This window comes from Ornithorhynchus anatinus, chromosome 3 (genome assembly GCF_004115215.2).
Source record: "Ornithorhynchus anatinus isolate Pmale09 chromosome 3, mOrnAna1.pri.v4, whole genome shotgun sequence".
Lineage (NCBI taxonomy): Eukaryota > Metazoa > Chordata > Mammalia > Monotremata > Ornithorhynchidae > Ornithorhynchus > Ornithorhynchus anatinus.
Window position 1 is genome coordinate 45,703,065 of NC_041730.1, and position 25,284 is coordinate 45,728,348.

General features: G+C 48.5%; 1 protein-coding gene and 1 non-coding gene across 2 annotated transcripts in view; one reads left to right on the plus strand and one right to left on the minus strand.

The window, feature by feature from the left end:
* Positions 1 to 25,284, minus strand: part of PARVA (parvin alpha) — a 104,955-nt gene that overhangs the window by 19,466 nt on the left and 60,205 nt on the right. Inside the window, exons 2-7 of the mRNA XM_029060690.2 lie at positions 18,086 to 18,175; positions 17,616 to 17,686; positions 14,111 to 14,213; positions 8,633 to 8,773; positions 3,588 to 3,703; positions 178 to 236 (exon numbers count right to left, since the gene is read on the minus strand). Coding sequence (XP_028916523.1) covers positions 178 to 236; positions 3,588 to 3,703; positions 8,633 to 8,773; positions 14,111 to 14,213; positions 17,616 to 17,686; positions 18,086 to 18,175 — 580 coding nt within the window. The remainder of the gene's footprint in view (positions 1 to 177; positions 237 to 3,587; positions 3,704 to 8,632; positions 8,774 to 14,110; positions 14,214 to 17,615; positions 17,687 to 18,085; positions 18,176 to 25,284) is intronic.
* LOC114810899 lies at positions 24,534 to 24,667 on the plus strand. The gene has a single exon (XR_003758589.1). It is a non-coding gene; the product is annotated as a small nucleolar RNA SNORA7 (small nucleolar RNA).

Genomic DNA, 25,284 nt, shown 5'->3' on the forward strand with positions numbered 1-25,284 from the left:
GGCGTAGACTGAAGGCAGGGAACGGCTAAACTGCCCCCGTCGGCTGCGGCTTAATCCCTCCCGTAACCCCCATAAATGAAAACTAAATATCAGCAAATGGCTGGATTTCGCAAGGCCATCTGGGTTCCATTACAGTTCCGCTGGCAGCCAGGACTGGCCCCGGAGCTGTTGACATACTCTGTGTTCCCGGTTATTTCCTCTTGGATCTGCCGCGACTGGAGGATCCCTTCCCGTTTCTGGAATGGGAAAAGAAGAGCGATGATTTTTTTTGCATTACTTTCTATCTACCCCAGCGCTTAGAACAGTGCTTGACACATAGTAAGTGCTTACCAAATACCATCATTATTATTATTAAATGTTCCTGACATTTCTAGACTGTGAGCCCATTGTTGGGTAGGGATCGTCTCTATCTGTTGACGAATTGTACTTTCCTAGTGCTCAGTACAGTGCTCTGCACATGGTAAGCGCTCAATAAATACGACTGAATGAATGAATGAACCGGGAGAGTTACAGCTGCCCACCGGCTGTGAGAAGAAGCTAGCCTTATCAATCGGTCAATCAGTCATAGTTATTGAGTGCTTAATGTGTGCAGAGCACTGTAGTAAGCACTTGGTAGAGTACAATATAACGGAATTGGTAGGTACGCTCCCTGCCCATAACGAGTTTACAGGGGAGACAATCAATTAATCAATCAATGGCATTTATTGAACGCCTACTCCACCCAAACGGCTATCTTACTGTTACAGGCTCTCATAATATCCCGGCTGGATTATTGCGTCAGCCTTCTCTCTGATCTCCCTTCCTCCTGTCTCTCCCCGCTCCAGTCTATTCTTCACTCTGCTGCCGGGCTCATCTTCCTGCAGAAACGCTCTGGGCATGTCACTCCCCTTCTTCAAAACCTCCAGTGGTTGCCTATCGATCTCCGCACAAAACTCATTCTAGGCTTCAAGGCTCTCCATCACCTTGCCCCCTCCTACCTCTCCTCCCTTCTCTCTTTCTACTGCCCACCCCGCACGCTCTGCTCCTTTGCCGCCCACCTCCTCACCGTCCCCCAGTCTCGCCTATCCCGCCGTCGACCCCTGGCCCACATCCTCCCACGGTCCTGGAATGCCCTCCCTCCTCACCTCCGCCAAACTAATTCTCTTCCCCTCTTCAAAACCCTACTTAGAGCTCACCTCCTCCAAGAGGCCTTCCCAGACTGAGCTTCCCCTTTTCCCTCTGCTCTCTCTGCTCCCCCTCTACCCCCTCTTTACCTCCCCTCAGCTAAGCCCTCTTTTCCCCCCTTTCCCTCTGCTCCTCCTCCTCTCCCTTCCCCTCCCCTCAGCACTGTGCTCATTCGCTCAATTGTATATATTTTCATTACCCTATTTATTTTGTTAATGAGATGTACATCACCTTGATTCTATTTATTGCTATTGTTTTAATGAGATGTTCATCCCCTTGATTCTATTTATTGCTATTTTTTTTGTCTGTCTGTCTCCCCCGATTAGACTGTAAGCCCGTCAGTGGGCAGGGACTGTCTCTATCTGTTGCTAACTTGTACATTCCAAGAGCTTAGTACAGTCCTCTGCACACAGTAAGTGCTCAATAAATACTATTGAATGAATGAATGAATGAATACTATGTGCAGGGCTAATACTGCCCTGCAATATTAAGGACATTAGGACCGTACTAATATGTACAAAAGTGCGGCTGAGGGAGGGGTGAATAAAGGGAACAAATCAAAGTGTGAGGGTGATGCAGAAGGGAGTGTACCTGTTTACTTTTATAGTGTACTCTCACAAGTGCTTAGTACAGTGCTCTGCAAACAGTAAGCGCTCATTAAATTCCACTGACTGGCTGATTGACTGAGCGGGAGAAGAGGAAATGAGGTTCTAGTTGGGAAAGGCCTCTTGAAGGAGGTAAAACTTCAATGAGGCATTGAGGCTTTCAGAGGTAGCCAGGATTACATAGGCAGAGGGGATTGAATGGATAGATAATAACAATAATTACGTTATTCGTTTAGTGCTTACTAGGTGTCAAGCACTGTTCTAAACGCGGGGGAGAAGATACAGGATCATCAGGTCAGAAACAGACTCTAGTCCACACAGGGCTCACAGTCTCGGGGAGGGAGGATGGTACTGACTCCCCATTTTATAGATGAGGTAACTACAGTACAGAAAAACTGAGCGACTTGCCCTAGGTCACACAGCAGGGACGTGGTGAAGCTGGGATTAAGAACAGGATGACATGACATTCCACTTAATACCTGTGGTATCTCTTAAGCACTTACTTTGTGCCAAATTCCGTACTAAACACTAGACTAAGCGCTGTCCACTCCGGAGGCTTCCTGGATGGGAGGGTCACTACTCGATTGATCCCAACAGCAGCAGGGCAGGAGGGTCGTTATTGACCGCCTAGACTGGACTCTAAGTGATTCTCTTCCCCCTAGATCTGGCTCATGGGTTGGGAGAGGGGGTGTCAAGAAGCAGAGAGGCCTAGTGGAAAGAACCCGGGACGAAGAGTCAGAGGACCTGGGTTCTAATCCCGGATCTGCCAAGTGTCTGCTGTGTGATCTTGAGCAAGTCACTTTCCTTATCTGTGCCTCGGTTACCTCATCTGTCAAATAGGGACCCTGTATTTCTCGTCCCTCCCTCTGAAAACTGTGAGCCCCAGATGGGACAGGGACCGTGTCTAATCTCATTCTGCCAAGATCACCCCACAGACAAGTGGTGGAGCTGGGATTAAAACCCAGATCCTCTGATTCCCAGGCCTTTGCTCTTTCCACTAGGCCTCATTGTTTCTCAATTATGATAGCTGTTAAGCATTTACCATGTGCCAAGTACTGTACCAGACTCTGCAGTAGAAACAAGATAATTGGGTCAGACACAGCCCCTATCTTATATGACTCACTGTCTAAGTGGGAAGGAGATTTGCTCTCTTTAATCACCCCTCCCTCAGCCCCACAACACTTATGTCCATATCCATAATTTATTTATATTAATGTCTGTTTCCCCTCTAGACTGTAAGCTCAGCATGGGCAGGGAACATGTCTACCATCAATACTGAACTTTCCCAAGTGTTTAGTACAGTGCTCTGTACCCAGTAAGTGCTCAATAAATTCAACTGATTGACAGATTGAGAACAAATATTTAATCCCCATTTGATAGATGAGGAAACTGAGGCACAGAGAGTTTAAGGGACATCAGGTCAAAACTCAGAAAAGTAAAGTGCTTCTAGAGCCTAGGAAACCCAGAACAGATGTGAACTTGCTAGGTGTTTTCAAAATCTTCTTTGCATGTCTATAAATCGCCTTAGTTAAAAATGTTATTTTTATGGTAGTTGATATGCACCCACTAACCTCCAGGCACTGTACTGAGGACAGTCAAAGATACAAGGTGATGAAGTTGGACACATTCTCTGCCCATAACGAGCTAAATACACACATACACACAGCCCCCCTCAACCCATCCCCCCGTCAGCTTCATGCACTTGTCAGCCTCCCACACCCCCCTCAACTCCTCCCTCCCACCCGCCTTTTGACCCCCGGGTCCGGAGCTTGTATCAGCCACCCCCAGGCCACATCAGGATACCCGCTGTCCCCTCACCTGGACCACGACCACCTGGATGGACACATGGTCCGGGAGTCGGATGGGGGCCCGGAAATACTGGGACAGGGCCACCAGGAGGTGCAGGATGGCGACGATGCTCTTGGCATGGACGGCTGAAACGAGACGATGACCTCCGTTACGACGGGCTCCTCTGACCGTGCCCTTCCCCACCACGTCCCCTCACCTTTGACTGGCCCCAAGGGTTCCCGCAGCCCACCGGGGGGTTCCCCATCCAATCAGCTCACAAGAGAAGCAGAGACCCTCTCCTCTGACTGCTTCCATGAGAAGCAGAGTGGTCTAGTGGATAGAGCACGGGCCTGGGAGTCAGAGGTCCTGGATTCTAACCCTGACTCCATCACTTGTCCTCTGCCTGACCTTGGGCAAGTCACTTTTCTTCTCTGGGCCTCAGTTCCCTCATCTGGAAAATGGGGATTGAGACTGTGAGACCCACATAGGACAGAGACTGCGTCCAAACTAATTTGCTTGTATCCACCCCAGCGCTTAGTACAGTGCCTGGCATATAGTAAGCACTTAACAAATACCACAACTATGATTCTATTCTCTGTAGCAGCTTCCAGTTGTGTCACTTCCGACCTGAGGCGTCACTCCCTAGCTTGTGCCCCTGCCCGCCCACCCACCTGGGAAAAGATGAGCACGGTTTGATAGGGAAATTCACAATAACCCCCTGGAGATTTAATGCGTGTCACCACTCCATCAATCAATCCTATTTATTCAGTGTTTACTGTGTGCGGATTATACTAAGCCCATGAGAGAGTACAGTACAACAGATTTGGAAGACATGTTCCCTGCTCACAATGAGCTTCTAATCCAGAGGATTCCCAGTCTCAAACTCCTTATCTTGCGGGTAATCTGGGCTCCTCAGATTGGGCTATCCTGAAGTACTGAGGTTCACCTTTTGCAGCTTTTTGTTTGTTTTAAATGAAATTTGGGAAGTGCTTTCTACGTGCCAGGCACTTTATTAAGCCCTGGGGTAGACGCAAGCTCATCTGGTTGAACACAGTCCATGACCCAGATGAGGCTCACAGACTTAATTTCCATTTTACAAATGAGGTAAATGAGGAGCAGAGAAATGGTCAAAATACTTTTTTTTAAATGGTATTGTTAAGTGCTTACTATGTGCCAGACACTCTACTAAGCACTGGGGTAGATGAAAGGTAAACAGGGTGGACACAGTCCCTGTCCCATATGGGGATCACAGTCTTAATCTCCATTTTACCAATGAGGTAACTGAGGCAAAAAGCCTCTTAGATGACCATATCTGAGGGATAGCTTGGAAAATGCTGCCTGCTTGAAGATCCTCTGTTCTATGATGACCCCTATTCTCACTCCCGGCCACCTTGAAATGCCAAGCCCCTGGGTGTCGAGGAACTGGGCAAGGCAGTGGGGATGGCTAAGCCCAAACCATCACCACTAACTGCAGAAAAAACACAAGCAGGCCCTTGGGGGCAGCTATATTTTCAAGTACAGAGTGTACCAGTGGGCAGGAGAGTCTCTCTCTCTCTCCAAGACATCCGCATTGACGGAAACCATTTCCCCATTGGGGTCGAGGTTTTCAAGCCAAAGAATAATTCATCACTGTTAGAGGGGAGAGTTGAGATCCCCAACCAAAAGGACGGCCAGCTCATGGCTCCTACCAGCTTCCCGGTGCTCCCGGAGGAGACGGAATTCCAGGCTGGATAAGCCATGGAGCTGGACCCAAGAAGTCCTTACTCAAGGTCTGGTGACTTTCCTACTACAACAGGCCTCTCCCTCCAAACGGAGGTGGCTCAGTGGAAAGAGCACGGGTTTGGGAGTCAGAAGACCTGGGTTCTAATCCCAGCTCTGCCAAATGCTTACTGTGTGACCTTGGGCAAATCACTTCACTTCTCTGAGCCTCAGTTCCCTCATTTGTAAAATGGGGATTCAATCCTACCCACTCGTTCTTAGACTGTGAGCCTCATGTGGGACAGGGACTGTGTCCAACCCGACTTACTTGGATCTATCCCAGAGCTGAGACTATATGTTTGATGCGTAGTAAGCACTTTACAAATGCCATATTTATCCCCAGCAAGGTGGCAAACCTGGGGAGGGGGGTGGGATTACAGAGGAGGAGGCTGACAGACATAGACCCATCTTGGGCCTCTGGCCTGGAACGCTATCCCTCTTCGGATCTGACAGGCAATTACTCTCCTCATCATCAAAGCCTTATTGAAGGCACACCTTCTCCAAGAGGCCTTCCTTGACTAAACCCTCATTTCTTCTTCTTCCACTCCCCTCTGCATCACCCTGATTTGCTCCCTTGACTTCCTCCTCAGCCCCACAACACTTATGTCCATATCCCTAATTTATTTATATTGATGTCTGTCTCCCCTTCTAGACTGAAGCTCATTGTGGGCAGAGATTGTGTCTACCAATCTGTTAAAGTGTACTCTCCCAAGTAAGTACTAAGTACCGTGATCTGCACATGGTAAGCGCTCAATAAATATGACTGATTGATCTATCGATTGATGGATAATGACACTGAGTAACCAAGGTCCACAGCCAGATCTGGACTCCTCTGTTACATCAGGGCTCTAATCCTTCCTACCTTCTCTTCTTCTTCCTCATGCAGCAGTTTGTTGTGAATCCCATCCCCCAAGGAGTTCCCATCCCACCCTCTTCTAGGTTCCCGGGGCTGAAGAAGGCAGAGAAGGGGCCCATCGCTCTAGATGCTATTGATTAATGATTGTGCTATTTTTTAAGTGCTTACTATGTGTCTCATCTTCCTGCAGAAACGATCTGGGCATGTCACTCCCCTTCTTAAACAACTCCAGTGGTTGCCTATCAACCTCCGCTCCAAACAAAAACTCCTCACTCTAGGCTTCAAGGCTCTACATCACCTCGCCCCTTTCTACCTCTCCTCCCTTCTCTCTTTCTACCGCCCACCCCGCACGCTCCGCTCCTCTGCCGCCCACCTCCTCACCGTCCCTCGGTCTCGCCTATCCCGCCGTCGACCCCTGGGGCACGTCCTCCCGCAGTCTTGGAACGCCCTCCCTCCTCACCTCCGCCAAACTGATTCTCTTCCCCTCTTCAAAACCCTACTTAAAACTCACCTCCTCCAAGAGGCCTTCCCAGACTGAGCTCCTCTTCTCCCTCTACTCCCTATACCACCCCCCCTTCACCTCTCCGCAGCTAAACCCTCTTTTCCCCCTTTCCCTCTGCTCCTCTCCCTCTCCCTTCCCATCCCCTCAGCACTGTACTCGTCCGCTCAACTGTATATATTTCCATTACCCTATTTATTTTGTTAATGAATTGTACATTGCCTTGATTCTATTTAGTTGCCATTGTTTTTACGAGATGTTCTTCCCCTTGACTCTACTTATTGCCATTGTTCTTGTCTGTCCGTCTCCCCCGATTAGACTGTAAGCCCGTCAAACGGCAGGGACTGTCTCTATCTGTTGCCGACTTGTTCATTCCAAGCGCTTAGTACAGTGCTCTGCACATAGTAAGCGCTCAATAAATACTATTGAATAAATAAATGCTATTGAATGAATGTCTGGCACTCTACTAAGTGCTAGGTAGGTACAAGCTAATCAGGTTGGCCACAGTCCTTGTACCACACAGGGCTCATGGTGTTCATCCCCATTTTACAGATGAGGGAACAGGTCCAGAGAAGTGAAGTGACTTGCCCAAAGTCACACTACAGATAGGTGGTGGAGTTGGGATTAGACCCCTTGTCCTTCTGACTCCTGGGCCCATGCTCTAACCACTAGACAACGCTGCCTTTCAATTGCATTTAATAACAATAATAGTGGTAATCATTAAGCGTTTACTATGTGCCAGGAACTGTACTAAGCACTGGGGTAGATGCAAAAAAATTGGGTTGGACACAGCCCCTGCCCCACATAGGGCTCCTAGTCTTAATCCCCATCTTCCAGACGAGGGAACTGAGGCAGAGATAAGTGAAGTGACTTAACCAAGGTCACAAAGTAGGCAACTGGCAGAGCTGGGATTAGAATCCATGTCCTTCTGACTCCCAGGCCAGTGCTCTATCCAAGGGCCATATAGAGTTGGGGCAAGCAAGCACCCCAGCTGGAATATTTCAGATTCCTGGCTGGATTGGGGGCAAGACCCTTCACGAAAGCCAGGGTTTGGAACTTCGGATCCAGATAGTAGACTCTCAGCTGCAGCACTGTACAAACTCTGCGCTCTCTCTCTCTCTCTCTCTTCCCCTGTTTCAACTCATTTACCTATCTCTGTCCTCCTTTTCTCTCTCTCTCTTTACGATATTTGTTATGTGCTTACTATGCATCAAACACTGTTCCAAGCACTGGGGTAGGTACATGTTAATTAGGTCAGACACAGTTCCTGTTCTTCATGGGGCTCAAAATCTAAGTAGAAGGGAGAACAGGTATCTAATTCCCATTTTACAGTTGAGGAAACTGTGGCACAGAGGAGTGACTTGTCCAAGGTCCCACTGCAAGCAACTGGCAGAAGCAGGATTAGAACCCAGGTCCTGTGGACTGTAAGATTGTTGTGGGCAGGGAATATGTCTGTTTATTTTTATATTGTACTCTCCCAAGCACTTGTAGAGTGCTCTATATGCAGTAAGAGCTCAATAAATGCGATTGTCTGACTGACTCTGATTACCAGACCCATGCTCTTTCCACTCCGCCACGCCGCTTCTCTTTCAACTAAAGTGTTATTTCGGCCACGGTCCAACGTTTTCTGTCGGGAGATCGGGCCCCGCTTGTCCATGCTAAAGTTTGGCCACATGGCCCGGATGAGTAAATCCCATATGGAACAGCTCTCCTGGGAAGATTGGCTGCCGCACGAGGCAGGCGGGACCGAAGGGAGGGGAATGGCGGGAAGAAAGTCCCTAACTCTTGATACCTGTTTACTTGTTTTCATGTCTGTCTCCCTACTTCTAGACTGTAAGCCCGGTGTGGGCAGGGAATTTTCTCTTTATAGCTGAAGTGTACTTTCCAAGTGCTTAAGTACAGTACTCTGCACACAGTAAGCGCTCAATAAATACGACTGAATGAATGAATGAATGAACTCACAATCCACATTCCACTTGATGCTCCGAGGAGGAAGTTTGAGCGTGTCATTGATCTTTTCAAGCACCGTCTGCAGTTTCTGCTTCTGGGCAATTTCCGACTGGGTGACTTCTGCGACGTTCAGCTTCTCGCTCTCCAGCTTCTCTGCGATGGGGAGAACAATAAACAGAAGCGCCTCATCATCGGCTTTAAGGCACTCAATCCCCTTGCCCCCTAACTCACCTCACTACTCTCCTACTCCAACCCAGCCCGCACACTTCGCTCTTTTAACACCAACACTCTCTCTGTGCCTCCATCTCGTCTAACTGCCAAGCCCTCACTAGCATCCTGCCTCTGGTCTGGAATGCCCTCCCCCTTCATATCTGACAGTATCATCACTCTCCCCACCTTCAAAACCTTATTAAAAAGCACTTCTCCTCCAAGAGGTCTTCCCTAACTAAACCCTCATTTCCTCTTCTCCCATTCCCTTCTGCATCACCCTTGCAATTTAAGCACTTTATATTCAACCCACCTTCTGCCCTACAGCACTGATGTACATATCCATCTGTAATTTATTTAAATGTCTGTCTCCCCCTCTGGTCTGTAAGGTTCTCTTTTCTCACGGCATTTGTTAAGCGCTTACTAAATGCCAGGCAGCATTGTCTAGTGGATAGAGCTTGGGCCTGGGTGTCAGAAGGTCCTGCTTTGTAATCCCAGCTCTGTCACTTGTCTGCTGTGTGACCTTGGGCAAGTCACTTAACTTTTCTCTGCCTCAGTTCCCTCATCTGTAAAATGGGGATTAAGACTGTGAGTCTCATGTGGGACAGGGACTGCATCCAATCCTATTTGCTTGTATTCACCCCAGCGCTTAGTACAGTAACTGGGACATGGTAAGCACTTAACGAATACCACTATTACTATTATTAATACTAATAAATGCAAGTGATAGATTGATCCCCATGAGCAGCTAGCCTAACCCACCCAATCTGCTCTAATCCCTCTACACCGTGAAGCTCAGCAAGGTGGAGATATAACATAGCATAATTCTGTTAAACTGGACTCTCTCAAGTGCTTAATACAGTGTTCTCCACACAGTAAGTGTTCACTAAATACCATCGATTGATTGACCATGCTCGGGAACCCTAGCTTGAACCCAATACCGAACCCAACCCGGTAGCCCGAGATCTTGGTTCGGCCTGGGACTCAGGTGCAGGCAGGGCAGATGAGGCAGGATAGAATATTAATAATAATGGTGGTAGGTTTTGGGTGTGTACTAAGTGTGCCAGCACTGTTCTAAGCGCTGGGCTAGATGCAGTGCAAATTAAGTCAGACACACAGTTCCTATCCATAATAATAATAATTGTAGTATTCGTTAAATGTTTACTATGTGCTAAGCACTATTTTAAGTGCTGAAGGAGATGCAAGGTTAGACAGAGTCCCTGTCCCTCATGGAGCTCACAATCTTAACCCCCAATTTACAGATGAGGGAACTGAGGCCCAGAAAAGTGAAGTGACTTGCCCAAGGTCAAACAACGGACAAGTGGTGGAGCTGGGACTAGAACCTGGGTCCTTCTTACTCCCACTAGGAGTTGCTCTTTCCACTAGGCCAGGCTGCTTCTCTATCTCTCCTTATAAATGAATGACAAACAGCTAGTAGAAATAATGGTATTTAATAAGCACTGTGCAAAGTACAGAGGTGACAATGAGACCTGGTCCCCAGCCCTCACACAATCTATAAAACAAAGTAAGCTCATGTCTCAGCTCATTGTTCACTGGGAATTTATCTACCAACTCTGTTGTACTGCACTCTCCTAAACTCTGCACAAAGTAATAAATTTCACTGCTTGAGAAAGGAGAGGAGAAAGAAGAAGGAGTGAGGCCTAATGGAAAGAGACTGGGCCTGGAAGTCAGAGCAACTGGGTTCAAATCCCGACTCCGCCACTCAATTACTGTATGACCTTGGTCATGTCAGTTCGAATCTCTGTGTCTCAGTTACCTCATCTGTAAAATGGGGATTTAATCTTCCTCCCTTCAACTTAGATAGTGAGCCCTATGTGGGACAGGGACTGTGTCCAAACTGATTGCTTTTTATCTAGTCCAGCACTTAGAACAATGCCTAGCACATAGTATTATTTTTATTATCAAGTGCCATCGAGTCATTTCCAATTCATGGACACTCTGTTTGGCTTCAAAGCTCTCCATCATCTTCTGCCTCCCTACCTCACCTCCCTTCTCTGCTACACCCCAGGCCGCACACTCCGCTTCTCTGGTGCTAACCTTCTCATTGTGCCTCGTTCTCGCCGGTCCCATCGTCGACCCCTGGCCCACGTCCTACCTCCAGCCTGGAATGCCCTCCCTCCTCAAATCCTCCAAACAATCACTCTTCTCTCTTTTCAAAACCCTACTGAAAGTGCACCTCCTCCAAGAGGCCTTCCCAGATTAAGCCTCAGCTCCCCTTCCCTTCCACGTCACCTCGATTCCCTTTCTTTGCTCTTCTCCCCATCCTTGCCCCACAGCACTTAGGTATATATGTATACTGATGGCTGTTCACTTGTTTTGATGTGTATATATCTATAATTCTATTTATTTATATTGAGGCCCGTTTACTTTGATGTCTGTCTCCCCACCTCTAGACTGTAAGCACTGTGTAGGCAGGGACTGTCTCTATTGCTGAATTGTACGTTACAAGCTCTAAGTATACTGCTCTGCACACAGTAAGCACTCAATAAATAGGATTGAATGAATGAATGAATGAATATTTTCTCTAGAGCATCCTATCTTCTGCTATAATCCGCAACCTGGCTAACGGTTCTTCCGTTATTAAGCACATAGTAAGCGCTTAAAAAAATCATAAAAATAATTCAAAAAAAATTATGTCCAGTCCAGTGTTTTCCCCAGCCAGTGAGTGTCAACCAGGTGTGCTGAACCTGGCAGAGGAATAAGACAGTCTCATGCCCTGCGGGCAGGAGTCTGTGCCGGAGGGGTGGGAAAGGGGGGACATTCGGAAGCCCCCTCTCAGGACGGATGTGACTGAGGGAAACTGACCGGAGCATTTCCTTGCTGCCCCCACCGTGAACTCCTCCAGATGGGACTAATTCCAGAGATGTCAGCCCCTGCTACTCCCCTTCCCCAAAGAAGAGCAGCTTCCTCTTTCTACAGGCTCAGCGACTCCAAGATGAACCTGGGCACCTCCACCCTCTGCCAGAGGCTGGGCCCGCATGGCCAGTTTCCTCTCACTACGCTGAGAAGCAAAGTGGCCTAGTGAATTGAGCCCAGGCCTGGGAGTCAGAAGGATCTGGGTTCTAATCCTGGCCCCGCCACTTGTCTGCTGTGTGACCTTGGGCAAGTCACTTCACTTCTCTGTGCCTCAGTTCCCTAATCTCTAAGACTGTGAGTCCCATGTGGGACAGGGACTTTGTCCAATCTGATTAGCTCATATCTCTCCCAGGGCTTAGAATAATGCTTGACACATAGTAAGCACTTTGCAAATACCATCACTACTATTATTAGCCCTCTCCACACTGCCCTCTGGCCCGGTGGACCTATGCCCAGAGCCGGGCCCCAGGACCTGGTTGGGCTTCCTGGAGGGGCTCTCGGTGTCGTCATGCCCAAGGAAGGGGGCAGGACAGATCAACCGGTGTGAGGTGGTTCTCCAGGGACCACAATGGCAAACTTTGCTTCCAGCTTGGGTATGGATAGGATGCAGTGATCCTGGCCTGGGTGTGGATAAAATGCAGTGGTCCTGGCTTGGGTATGGATAGAATGCAGTGAGGCCCTACTCATCCTCTCTTCTGTGAACCCCTTGAGCACTTTGATACTCACCCCTGCTCTTCAGCACAGCAGTTATGTTCATATTCATTCATTCAATAGTATTTATTGAGCACTTACTATGTGCAGAGCAATGTACTAAGTGCTTGGAATGTTCATTCGGCAACAGATAGAGACAATCCCTGCCCAGTGATGGGCTCACAGACTAATCGGGGGAGTCAGACAGCAGAGCAAAACAGAATGAAACAAAAACAAGGCAACATTATCACGATAAATAGAATCAAGGGGACGTACACCTCATTAACAAAATAAATAGGGTAATAAAAAATATATACAAATGAGCACAGTGCTGAGGGGAAGAGGAAGGGAGAGGAACAGGGGAAAGGGGGCTTAGCTGAGGGGAGGTGAAGGGGGAAGGAGGAGGAGCAGAGGGCGGAGAGGGAGCAGAGGGGGAGCAGAGGGAGCAGAGGGAAAAGGGGGTAGCTCAGTCTGGGAAGGCCTCTTGGAGGAGGTGAGCTTTCAGTAGGAGTATTCTTATACTCTACTATTTCCCCTACCTGTAATTCATTTATTTCAGCATAGTCTAAATGCTACTTAATCCCCTTCTACCTAGACTGTGACCCCCATGTGGGACAAGGACTGTGTCCAAACCGATAGCCTTGTACTTACTGTTTTTAGCGTTCGTCACATAGTAAGCACTCAACAATTACCAAAAAAAAAAAGTGTTTTCTGGCTCCCCAGCAAGCTGCTTCTCCTTCCAGCCCCTGGATGCCCCCAGGAAAACGGGAGTTCAGGCCCTCAGCCATGTCCGGGTCTGCAGAGCCCCCTGGACCACAGGCCACTCCCTCCCCAGTGCCCCTGCATTTTCCCCTGGGTTGGGGGAGCAGGCCAGCCCCCAGCAGGTGTTTCAATTTTTTTTTAATGGTATCTGTTAAGCTCTTATTATGTGCCAGGCACTGTACTAAGCGCTGGAAGTTATTCAAGCTAATTAGGTTTGACCCAGTCCGTGGTCCATGAGGGGCTCACAGTCTCGATCTCCATTATTAAGGATGAAGGAACTGAGGCACAGAGAAGTGAAATGACTTGCCCAAGATCACACAGCAGAGAAGTGGTAGAGCTGGAATTATCTCCCCTTCTCCCTACCAGGGCACAGTGACATCTACCCCACTCCACCCTGACGCCACGCCTAGTAAGGAACGGACGGTGTGCTCTCTCTGGGTGGGAGGGAGATGCCTCGCCGCCCCCCTCATCCCCAGTGTCCCTTCCCGGGGTAACTTGTCTCTATCACCCGAGAGTTTCTATAGGACATGCACGTCACCACCCCCACCCCCATCCCGACTGTCCTTTTCTGGGGTCACTTTTTTTTTTAATAGTACTTGTTAAGCGCTTACTATATGCCAATCGCTGGGTTAGATACAAGTTAATCGGGCTGGACATCGTCCCTATCCCACATGAGACGCACACTCTTAATCCCTATTTTACTGATGAGGTAACTGAGGCCCAGAGAAGAGAAGTGATTTGCCCAGTCTCACAAACAGATCAGTGGAGGAACTGGGATTAGAACTCAGGTCCTTCTTGACTCCCAGGCCCAAGATCTAGCCACTAAAGCCATGCTGCTTCTCACTTTTCTCACTCTCTGAAGAGTTTTGGCAGGACTTGTCTGTCATACTTGTCGGCCGTACAAGTTGTCCCCTCCAGTCCCCATCCCTAATATCCCCTTCCTGTCTCTCTCACCGAAGAGTTTCTGCAGGACTTGTCCATCATACATGTCCTCAGCCAGGTCTTTCACGATGATCCTTTCTCCAACCAGCACATCATTAATCCAGTCGATCAGAACCTAAGGAGAGAAGCAAAAAACCATCAGAATCATTGTGGCTTAAAGCGCTTACTCCGTGTCAAACGTCCTACTAAGCACTGGCGTGGATACAAGATCCTCAGTCCTTGTCCCGCATGGAGCTCACAGTATAGCAATCTATTAATCAATCATGTTTTCTGAGCATTTCCTGTTTACAGAGCTCTGTACTAAGTGCTTAGGAGACTACACAAAAATATAACAGACACATTCCCTGCCTATAACGATCTTACAGTCTAGAGATGAGTTTAGGAGGGAGACATGAGGAATGAATCCCCATTTGACAGATTAGAACCCCGAGACACCGAGGAGTGATGTGACCTGCCCAAGTTCACGCTGCAGGCAAGTGATGGAGCCGGGATTAGAACCCAGGCGCCCCGACTCCCAAACCTGCGCTCTTTCCTCTAGACCACGTGCCTTGCGGAAGGGAGGACTGGTTGACTCGACCACACGGAGTTAAAGTGGCCATGCAAAGATATTTAAGCGTGACAACGGTCTCGCCGGTGTCAGGCTTGGCGTTGCTCTGACCCGGTGAGCACCAGGGAGCAAGACCTAAGGTCCTGGGGAGTCAAAGGGGGTCAGCACCCAGGGCCCCGGGGAGGTCCGGATTTGGATCACGTTGGAAAGAACCGGGGGTCCTCCCGATAGGCTCAAAATCATCTGAAAAAGGGCAAATTCTCATACACCGACTTTTCCCCGAAGGTTTTGGCAGCTGGACTGACTGAAGGGCCGGATCTGTCTTGTTGACATTCCCCGGAGTGGGAAAAAAAAAACACCCAAAAATGGTTCCTGTCTTTCCTGCTCTTGTTCCTAACTTTTCCAGAGAGCAGTGGTTTGAGAAGTCCCAGGTCTGAACCACGCGAGTGGTTGCAAATTGATCATTTTTCTTAAAATTTAGCACTCAGCTCCTGAGTCCAGATCTGAAGGGTCCTTCTCCCAGCAGAGCTGTGCGCTCTAAGTCTGGTCTGAGAGGCTTCTAGGTCTGCTCTGAGATGCATGGGCTCGACTTGCAGACTCCAAGATTAAGCGAGATTAACCTACCCCCTCTCTGCTCCTGGAAGCCTTGGTTGCCCTGTGCCCATTTTGTGCCCATGTACCCTGAGCTAGTAATAGTAACAGAGGTGGTATTTATGAATAATAATAATGATGGCATTTGTTAAGCGCTTACTATGTGCCAGGCACTGTTCTAAGTGCTGGGGTAGCTACAAGGTAATGAGGTTGGCCCACGTGGGGTTAACAGAAGTGAAGTGACTGACCCAAAGTCGCACAGCAGACAAGTGGCACAGCCCGGATTAGAACCCACAACCTCTGACCCCCAGGCTCGTGCTCTTTCCGCTAAGCCACACTGCTTCTCTGGTATTTGTTAAGTGCTTCCTATGTGTGCTAAGCGCAGGGGTGGACACAAGGAAATCAGGATGGACACAGTCCTTGTCCCATATGGGGGCTCACAGTTTTAATCTCCATTTGAAGCAACTGAGGCACAAAGAAGTGAAGTGATTTGCCCAAGGTCCCAGAGCAGACCAGTGGAGGAGCCGGGATTAGCACCCAGGTCTTTCAGACTTCCAGGTCCATGCTCTATCCACTAGGCCATGCTGCTTCTCTAAAGCACAGAACTAAGCACAGTGTGAAGATATGTATGGATATGTGTGTGGCCGAGGGGCCGGGGGGTGAGTTTGCAGACGGGAAGGATGGTGTTGCCATCCACAGTGATAGGGAAGTCAGGGAGAGGACAGGGCTTGGGAGGGAAGATAAGGAGCTCAGTTTTAGACATGCTGAGTTTTAGATGGCAGGCAGACATCCAGGTGGAGATGTGCTGGAGGCAGGAGGAGATATGAGCCTGGAGGGAGGAGGAGAGAACCGGGGGAGGAGATGTAGATTTGGGTGTCATCTGCATAGAGATGATAGTTGAAGCCGTGGAAGCGAATGAGTTCACCAAGGGCATGAGTGCAGATGGAGAACAGAAGAGAGCAAAGAACTGACCCTTGAGGAAACCCTACAGTTGGTGGATGGGAGGGGGAGGAGGAGCCCGCGAAGGAGACCGAGAATGAACGGCCAGAAAGATAAGAGGAGAACCGGGAGAGGACGGACTCCGTGAAGCCAAGGTGAGATAAGGTGTGGAGGAGAAGGGGATGGTCGACAATGTCAAAGGCATCTGAGAGTCGAGGAGGATTAGGATAGAGTAGGAGCAATTGGATTTGGCAAGAAGGAGGTCATGGGTAACCTTTGAGAGGGCAGTTTCGATGGACTGGAGGGGACGGAAGCCAGATTGGAGGGGGTCCAGGAGAGTCTATGCAGGCATGTGGATATGTGAGTGGGTGCATTTGTGGGTGAGTGTGCATGTATGTGCATATGTCTGCGTGAGTTTTTGTGTATTTGAGTGTGTGACCATGTGCATGCGGGGAAGCGAATGGGTATAAGTGTATGTGAATGGTTGTATCAGTGCGTGAATGTGTGTGCAAATGTGTATAAGTACATATGCATGTCTGTATATTGATACAAGAAAATTTGTGTGCAAGTATGAGCGTGAGTGGGTGTATCTGTGTGTGAGAAGGTAAGTGTGTATTTGAGTGGGGAAACACGGACTGAATGTTTTTGTAGAAAAATGATCCGGGCAGCAGAGTGAAATACGGACTGGAGTGGGAGAGACAGGAGGCCGGGAGGTCAGCGAGAAGACTGATACAGTAATCGAGGTGGGATAGGATGAGAGCTTGGATGAACACGGTAGCAGTAAAATGGCACCTTTTGGGGGTTCGCAAACATTGACCCCACCCCCACACCTCCCTGAGCCTCCCTGCCGTCGGTCAGGGATTCAGTGCCTGTTCAATGCCAACTTTGAGGGAGCCTCCGCCCACTGACCCTGCCAGTGCTGGCTCTCTGGCCACCTGAGGCTCCTCATGGGTCCTCCAGTGTCCGTCCGAATCCAGTCTGCCCCCCGTGTCCCTGCTGGGGGGCACTGCGTACCCCGCAACCTGGAAAATTCCCCCCAAATTCCGGAGAGAAGCCCCTGTTCCAATTCCAGCCTCGCAACCATGTGGATGCTGCTGCTCTCCCCTCCTTCCCTATGCGATCTTTGTCCACCCTGCCACATTCAGGGAGCAAGCCTGGGGTCCTCCCTGGAGGCCGAAGCGGGTATTCCAAACGTGGGAGGCATTCTTGAAATGGTGCCATCCCTCAGGTCGACCCCAGCCTGACGGGAGGAGACCCCCGGGGGGAGTCGGGGCTGAGGGTGAGAGGGGATTGGCGGGTTCGGCTGCCAGTGGGGGATCCCCTCCGGCTCGGCTGAGGGTCAGCACTGGGTGGGCCGGACCAGACGGGAAGAGGAGGGACAGGCCCAGGATGACAGCGTTTTCCCAGCGGTGCTTCGTGTCGCACTCAGCTCCCTCTCACCTTCATCAGTTCCTGCAGCTTGGGGTCATTCCGGGAATTGGGGTCCACCATGGTCCGCACTTCGTTCTCCTCTTCAAAAGAAAAAGGGAAGTCAAAACTCAGGAAGGCCAGAGGGTGGGAGGGAGGAGAGGGAGGAAAGAAGGAGGTGAGGGAGGGAAGAAAGGAGGGAGGCATGGGAAGGAAGGATTGAGGGAGGGAGGGAGGATCGGAAAGGAGGAAGGTAGGAAAGGGAGGGAGAACGAAAGGAGGAAGGAAAGGGAAGGAGGGAGGGGAGTAAGGTAGTGAGTAAGGTAGGGAATGAGGGAGGGAAGAAAGATGGAGGAGAGGGAGGGAAGAAGGGAGATGAGGGAAGGAAGGATTGAGGGAGGAGAAGGAAGGAGGGAAGGTAGGAAAGGAAGAGAGGGAGGGAGAGAGGAGAAAGAAGGAGGGAAGGAGGAAGGGAAGATAGGGAGGGAGGGGAGGAAGGTTACCTAGCATGGTGTCCTCAGGATCCACCTCGAAGGGAATGGGGTTGAGTGGTAAGTTGATGGCATTCATCCCTTCCTCTTGCAGCTCCGACACTAGAAAAGGCAGAAAGAGTTCAGCAGATCTTGGAAGCAGAGAAGCCTAATGGAAAGAGCTCTGGTCTGGGAGCTAGAGGACCTGGGTTCTAATCCCTGCTCTGCCACTTCCCTGTTGTGTCACCGAAGGCAAGTCACTTCACTTCTCTGGGCCTCAGTTCCCTCAGCTGTAAAATGAGTATTCAACATCTGTTCACCCTCTTAACTTAGACAGTCAGCCCCATGTGGGACAGGGACTGGTCCAACCCGATCAACTGGCATCTGTCCCAGGGTTTAGAACAGAGCTCGATACATAGTAAGTGCTTACCAAATGCCATGATAAACATTTCCCTGGAGCAGCTCTGCTACCTGGTTTGGCGCACACCTCACCCCATCCTCAAAGCCCTCGGGCGTCAAGCATAAATTCCTCACCACCAGTTTTAAGGCCCTCAATCAGCTCTCTCTCCACTTCCCATCCTCCCTCCTCTCCCAGTACACCCCAGCTCACACTCTTCTTTCCTCTCAAGCCATCCTCCTCACAGGGCCTCAGTCCTGTCTCTCTCACCATCGACCCCTGGCTCCCTCCCATCTTTCCTTTCACAGCCGACGGACCGCTGGCCAAGCTCTTCCAAAGTCACACCTCCTCAAGGAGGCCTTCCCTGATTAAGCTCTCAAGTCTCGGTCCATCTGCTGTTTGCGTTATAAGTGATTCCTTAATGTACCACAGCCCCTTTGGCCACCCTGATTTAATTTTTAAATCGACAATGGTCTCCGGCCTTAGCCCCCTGCCACTTTGGAAGGGCTCTTCCAAATGAATCAACTGGAAATACTAAACGGCAGATGAGGTTTCCCAACAAAGAGAAAGAAACCGACACAGGTCCAAACTCGCCCAACTGGGGAGCAGTGAGGACCAGTGGAAAGAGCTCAGACCTGGGACTCAGAGGACCTGGGTTCTAATCCCGGCTCCACCACTTGTCTACCGCGCGACTGTGGGCAAATCGCTTGACTTGTCTGTGCCTCAGTTACCTTACCCGCAAAATGGGGGTTCAATCATTCATTCAATCATATTTATTGAGCGCTTACTGTGTGTGGAGCACTGTACAAAGCACTTGGAAAGTACAATTCAATATCTCTTCTTCCTCCTAGACAGTGACCTTATATGGGGCTTGATAACCTTGTATCTAACTCAACATTCAGTACAGTGCCTGGCACATAATAAGTGCTTAACAAATTCCACAATTATCATGTGAGATATGGACTGTGTCTGACCTGATCCTAACAGTACAATGCCTGGTACATAGTAAGAGCCTAACAAACACCACAATTATCATTTGGGACATGGACTGTGTCCAACCTGGTTAGTTTGTATCTACCCTAGTGCTTAGTACAGTGTCTGGCACATAGTAAGCACTTAAATACCATAGTTACCATGTGGAACATGGATTCTGTCAGATCTGATTAGTTTGTATCTATCCTAGCGCTTAGTACAGTGCCTGGCACATAGTAAGTGCTTAACAAATACCATAGTTACCATGTAAGACATGGACTCTGTGAGAAGCAGCATGGCCCAGTGGAAGGAGCACGGGCTTGGGAGTCAAAGGTCATGGGTTCTAATCCTGGCTCTGGCACTTGTCAGCTCTGTGACTTTGGACAAGTTGCTTAACTTCTCTGTGCCTCAGTTACCTCATCTGTAAAATGGGGATGAAGACTGTGAGCCCCACATGGGACAACCTGATTACCTTTTATCTCCCCCAATGCTTATAACAGTGCTTGGCACATAGTAAGCACTTAACAAATGCCATCATCATCATCAGATCTGATTAGCTTGTATCTACCCTAGCGCTTAGTACAGTGACTGGTACATTGTAAACGCTTAACAAATAACACAATTATCACGTGGGACATGACTTATATGTACGTCTGATTTAATTAACTTGTAGCTACCCCAGCGCTTAGTACAGTGCCTGGTGCCTAGTAAGCGCTTGTGTCTTGGAAAGAGCACAGACTTGGGAGTCAGAGGAAGTGGGTTCTAATCCCAGCTCTGCCACTTGTCTGCTTTATGATGTTGAGCAAGCCACTAAACTTCTCTGTGCCTCAGGCACCTCACCTGTAAAATGGGTATTAAGACTGTTAGTCCCACATGGGACAACCTGATTACCTTATAACTACCCCAGCGCTTAGAACAGTGCTTGGCACATAATAAACACTTAACAAATACCATTATTATTGTTATTGCCACAGTTATCATGTGGGACATGGACTATGTCGGACCTGATTAGTTGGTATCTACCCCAGAGCTTAATACAGTGCTTGGCACAGAGTAAGCGCTTAACAAATACCACAGTTATAATGTGGGACATGGACTGTGTCCAACCTGATTAGCTTGTATCTACCCCAGTGCTTAGTATAGTGCCTGGCACATAGTAAGCACTTATATAATAAGCACTTAAATACCATATAAAAAAGAGAAATAATACAGCTGGGACCACATTTCTTTTTTTTTGGAGCTGGTGTTTGTTTAAACTCAGGGTTGAGGGGACCCGCTTCCACACTCCCCTTGAATACACGTCCACTGGATCGAATGAGCCCATGCTCGCAACAAGTACACAGAGGAGGAAGTGGCGTGGAGGGTTTATTGGAAACTGACTCGCTGCACGTTCTAGGATACAAAATCCAGTTCAAATAAACTCTGGCCGCAGCTCCACCAGCCCAAATGTGCAGAGAGACACCGAGAAATGTGTCGAGCAAGTAAAACACATCTGCTCTGCAGATTCTTTTTTTTTTTTTTTTCCCAGTCAGAACCGAACAGTGACTACCGGGGTATTTACACATTTCCAAGTGTGAAGAGAAATTCAATATTAGCATTTACCAAAGTGGAGCCCAATCACCAGCTAAAGGTGGGCGGGAGAGGGTGGATTTTGATGCGTAGGTCATCGGCAAAAATGTCCTCGGACCATAAACGTCCATTTGGGAGGCTTCCCCGCCCCTCCCCGCTGTCTGTCCACCGCCCTCCCTCGGGCCTTCATTCTCAGAGACATAACAAACGAGGGAAGAGAAGCAGAGATATGTTTGCAATTGAAAATGTTTTTCAGGAAATGATTCAGTACAGGGACATCATTCTCGTTCCATTAACCGCTGACTCTGTTCCAATCGTCGGTCAACGTAAATACGCCGCCGGTCCTCTCACAATGCAACCCTCTTTAACGTGACTGCATTAGTGTGCCTTCTTTCCCCAAAATCACCCATCTGCTGCAGTGGGCTCATTTCTCCATTTAAACAGAAACGGGGCCCCCGAGGAGGCCGTAAGAGCCCCGTAATTTAATTTTCTCCATGTATAATACGGATGAAACGTTTATTGCCTCGAACTTCTCCTAACTAATCTGGAGCTATTCCGTGGGGCTTGGCGGCATGGTTCGCTTATTTTTGACTCAATAAACCGAGTCTAAGAGGAGCAGCATTCGGGATGGTGGCAAGCAAGCGGGGCTGGTTGAAATGCCTTTACGGTTCAACCTGGAAGAGCGGGCTGAGTTTTCTTTGGAAGCGGGTCAATCCTCCCTCAGAGTTCCGGAGTTGGAGACGGAGAGGCCTCTCTCTTGACCACAACGCCCCGCTTTCCCAAGTCATCCACCACGGAAACCAGAGCATCAAAGAAGCATCAGAGAAGCAGCATGGTGTAGCGGACACAGCACCAGCCTGGGAGTCGAAAGGTCTTGTGTTCTAATCCCAGTTCTGCCACTTTTCTGCCGTGCGACCTCAGGCAAGTCACTTCACTTGTCTGGGCCTCAGTTACCTCATCTATAAAATGGGGACTGAGACTGGGAGCCCTGCATGGGACAGAGACTGTGTCCAACCCCATTTGCTTGTATCCACCCCAGCGCTTAGTACAGTGCCTGGCACAGAGTAAGCACTTTACAAATACTATTATTATTATTATCATTAAAGAGCCATGGACCCTGTGAGAAGGGGTCCTGGGTCCTAACCCCAGTACTCCCACTTGTCTGCTGTGTGACCTTAGGCAAGTCACTTCACTTCCTCGTCAGTTCCCTCATCTGTGAAATGGGGATTGAGACAGAGAGCCCCATTTGGAAGAGGGACTGTGTCCAATCCCATTTGCTTGTATCCACCCCAGCACTTAGGGTGGAAGCACATAGGAAGCACTTAAATATCCTAATAGCAATAATAATAATTATTGTTATTTAAGAGCCAGGGGCCCTCGGGAAGGGTAGCTGGGTCCTAACTCTGGCTTCGCCACTTGCCTGCTGGATTCTCCCTTCTGAGTCATCCATGCTCTTGGATCTTTTAGGCTGTGAGGTCGTTGTTGGGTAGGGATTGTCTCAATCTGTTGCCAAATTGTACTTTCCAACTGCTTAGTACAGTGCTCTGCACACAGTAAGCGCTCAATAAATACCATTTATTGATTTGATATTTGCCTTACCTTACTCTAGAATGTAAGCTCATTGTGAGCAGGGAATGTGTGCGTTATATTGAGTTGTACCCTCCCTAGAGCTTAGTCCCGTCCCCTGCACACAGTGAGCGCTCAGTAAATACAATCAATTAATTACCTTCAGCACCACAGCACTTATGTGTATATATATCTCTCTAAATGATGTACTATAAATTATTCTATTAATGCCCATTTGCTCTTCTAGACTGTAGACTGTACAATACTCTCCCAAGTGCTTAGTACAGTGCCTTACACAAAGTATGAGCTCAATAAATACCATTAATTGATTTTAATATTCCTACCCTAAGCCCTCCAGCACTTATGTCCATATCTATAAATTATATATCATAAATGATTTTAATGGCTATCTGTCCCTTTAGGCTGTAAGCTTGTTGTGGGCAGGGAATGTGATTACCATCTCTCTTGAATTGTACTGTCCCCAGTTTTTAGGACAGTGCTTTGCACATAGTAAGTGCTTAATATATACCATTGATGATGATGATGTCGTGAATTTGGGGAAGTCCTGACAATGTTGAATTATTACCATATTTGTTAAGCGCTCACCATGTGTCAAACACTGACCTAAGCACCGGGGTAGATTCAGGTTAATCCAGTTGGACACAGTCCCTGTCCAACATGGGGCTCACAGTCTAAGTAGGCCAGGGAATGGGCATGGAATCTCTATTTTACAACTTGGGAAACTGAGGCACAGAAGTTAGGGGACTTGCCCAAGATCACACAGCAGACAAATGGTGGAGGTAGGATTAAATACAGTCCTCTGACTTCCAGGCTCTTGCTCTTTCCACTGGACCATGTTTTTAAATGGGGATGAAATCCCATTCTCTCTCCCACTTAGATCAGGAACCCTATCAATTAATGTTACTTATTGAGTGCTTAAGCACTTGAGAGAGAACAATACAATAAGCAGACAAATTCCCTGCCCATAATGAGCTTACACTCTAGAGGGGCAGACAAACATTAATAGAAATAATAATTTATATTACTTAACTTAAAGACATGAACATAAGTGCTGTGGGGTTTGGAGTGGGGCAAAATATCAAATGTCCAAGGGTCACAGAGCCAGTGTTACTATGTGCAGAGCACTGGACTAAGCACTTGGGAGAGAACAATATAACAATATGAGACACATTTCCTGTTGCATTGATCCCTCACTGAAAGAAGCCCAGAACATGAAGCAGTGTGGCCTAGTGGATAGAGCCCAGCCCTGGGAGTCAGAGGACCTGAGTTCTAGTCCCTGCTCTGCCGCGTGTCTACTGCGGGACCCTGGGCAAGTCACTTCACTTCTCTGTGCCTCAGTTACCTCATCTGGAAACTGGGGGTGAAGACTGTATGATCCATGTGGGACAGGGACTGTGTCCAACCTGACTCATTTGCCACCCCAGCGCTTACTACAGTGCCTGGCACATAGGAAGCATTTAACAAATACCCTTAAAAGAAAAAAGCAAAGAAAAACCGTGAAACCTCCCACCGAGTCCTATCAGATTAAGGCCGAAGAGAATTGACCCTTCTAAATGTCCTCATGCTCCCCTCACAGTCAGCTGGTCCATCTGCTGAAATCGGACATGTGATATTCACACTATCCACAACCCCGCAGCACTTATGTACAGATTTTTAATTTATATATTATCAGTTATTGATTTATATTCATGTCTGTCTCGCCCCTCTAGACAGTAAGCTCCTTGCGGGCAGGGAACACGTCTGCTAACACTCACCCAAGCGCTTAGTGTAAAGTGTTCTACACTCCAGCCTGTAAGCTCTTTGTGGGTAGGGAACATTTCTACCAACTCCGTTAACTGCACTCTCCAAGGCACTTAGTACAGTGCTCTGCATACGGTAAGAGCTCAATAGATACCATTGGTTAATTGATGAAAGCTTTTTCCTTTTCATTTGCTGGCATTTTTCCTTCCCTACCAAATCTACCATCACACCTGGAGAGTTTCCAGTACTCTACCAGTCTCGACTATGGGTGGGAGAGTCAAGCAGAGGCCTATCTATTCCATTCCTAGCTTGGGCATTGGCTAGCGAGTGGAAGGCAATCTGCTACAAGTCACAAGTCACCTGGACTGGGCAGCAGCAGCAAGGGAGAGAGTCGAAGGTGGAGACTCAGGCTTATTGCTCGGAAGGAGGCGATAGTAAACTGCTTCTGCATTTTTACCAAGAAAAATCTATGGATCCACCAACAGAATGATTGCAGATGGAGGTGGGGCTTTCTGGGAGAGATGCATCCATGGCATCACTACGGATCAGACACAATTTGCCAGCATAAGACAACAACAACCAAATCCACCAGCCCTCTTCCCCATCTCACAACTCCTAAAATCCCACCTCTTCCAGTGAGCCCCCCCAGCTGAACAACCATGCTTTTGGATGCTGCAACTCTATCCACAGAACTGACTTTTAGCTGGCTGCAGAACCGGCTGAAGCTGTCATTATTCAATTATTATTATTATTGTTGTATTTAAGTGCTTACTATGTGCCAAGCACTGTACTAAGTGCTGTGGTAGATACAAGCTAAGCAGGTTGGACACAGTCCCTGTCTCACACGGGGCTCACAGTTGAAGTAGGACAGGAAACAGGGATGGAATCTCCATTTTACAGTTGAGGACACTAAGGTATAGAAGTTATGGCTGGATTAGGCAAAGAAGGGATTCGCAGAGAAGCAATG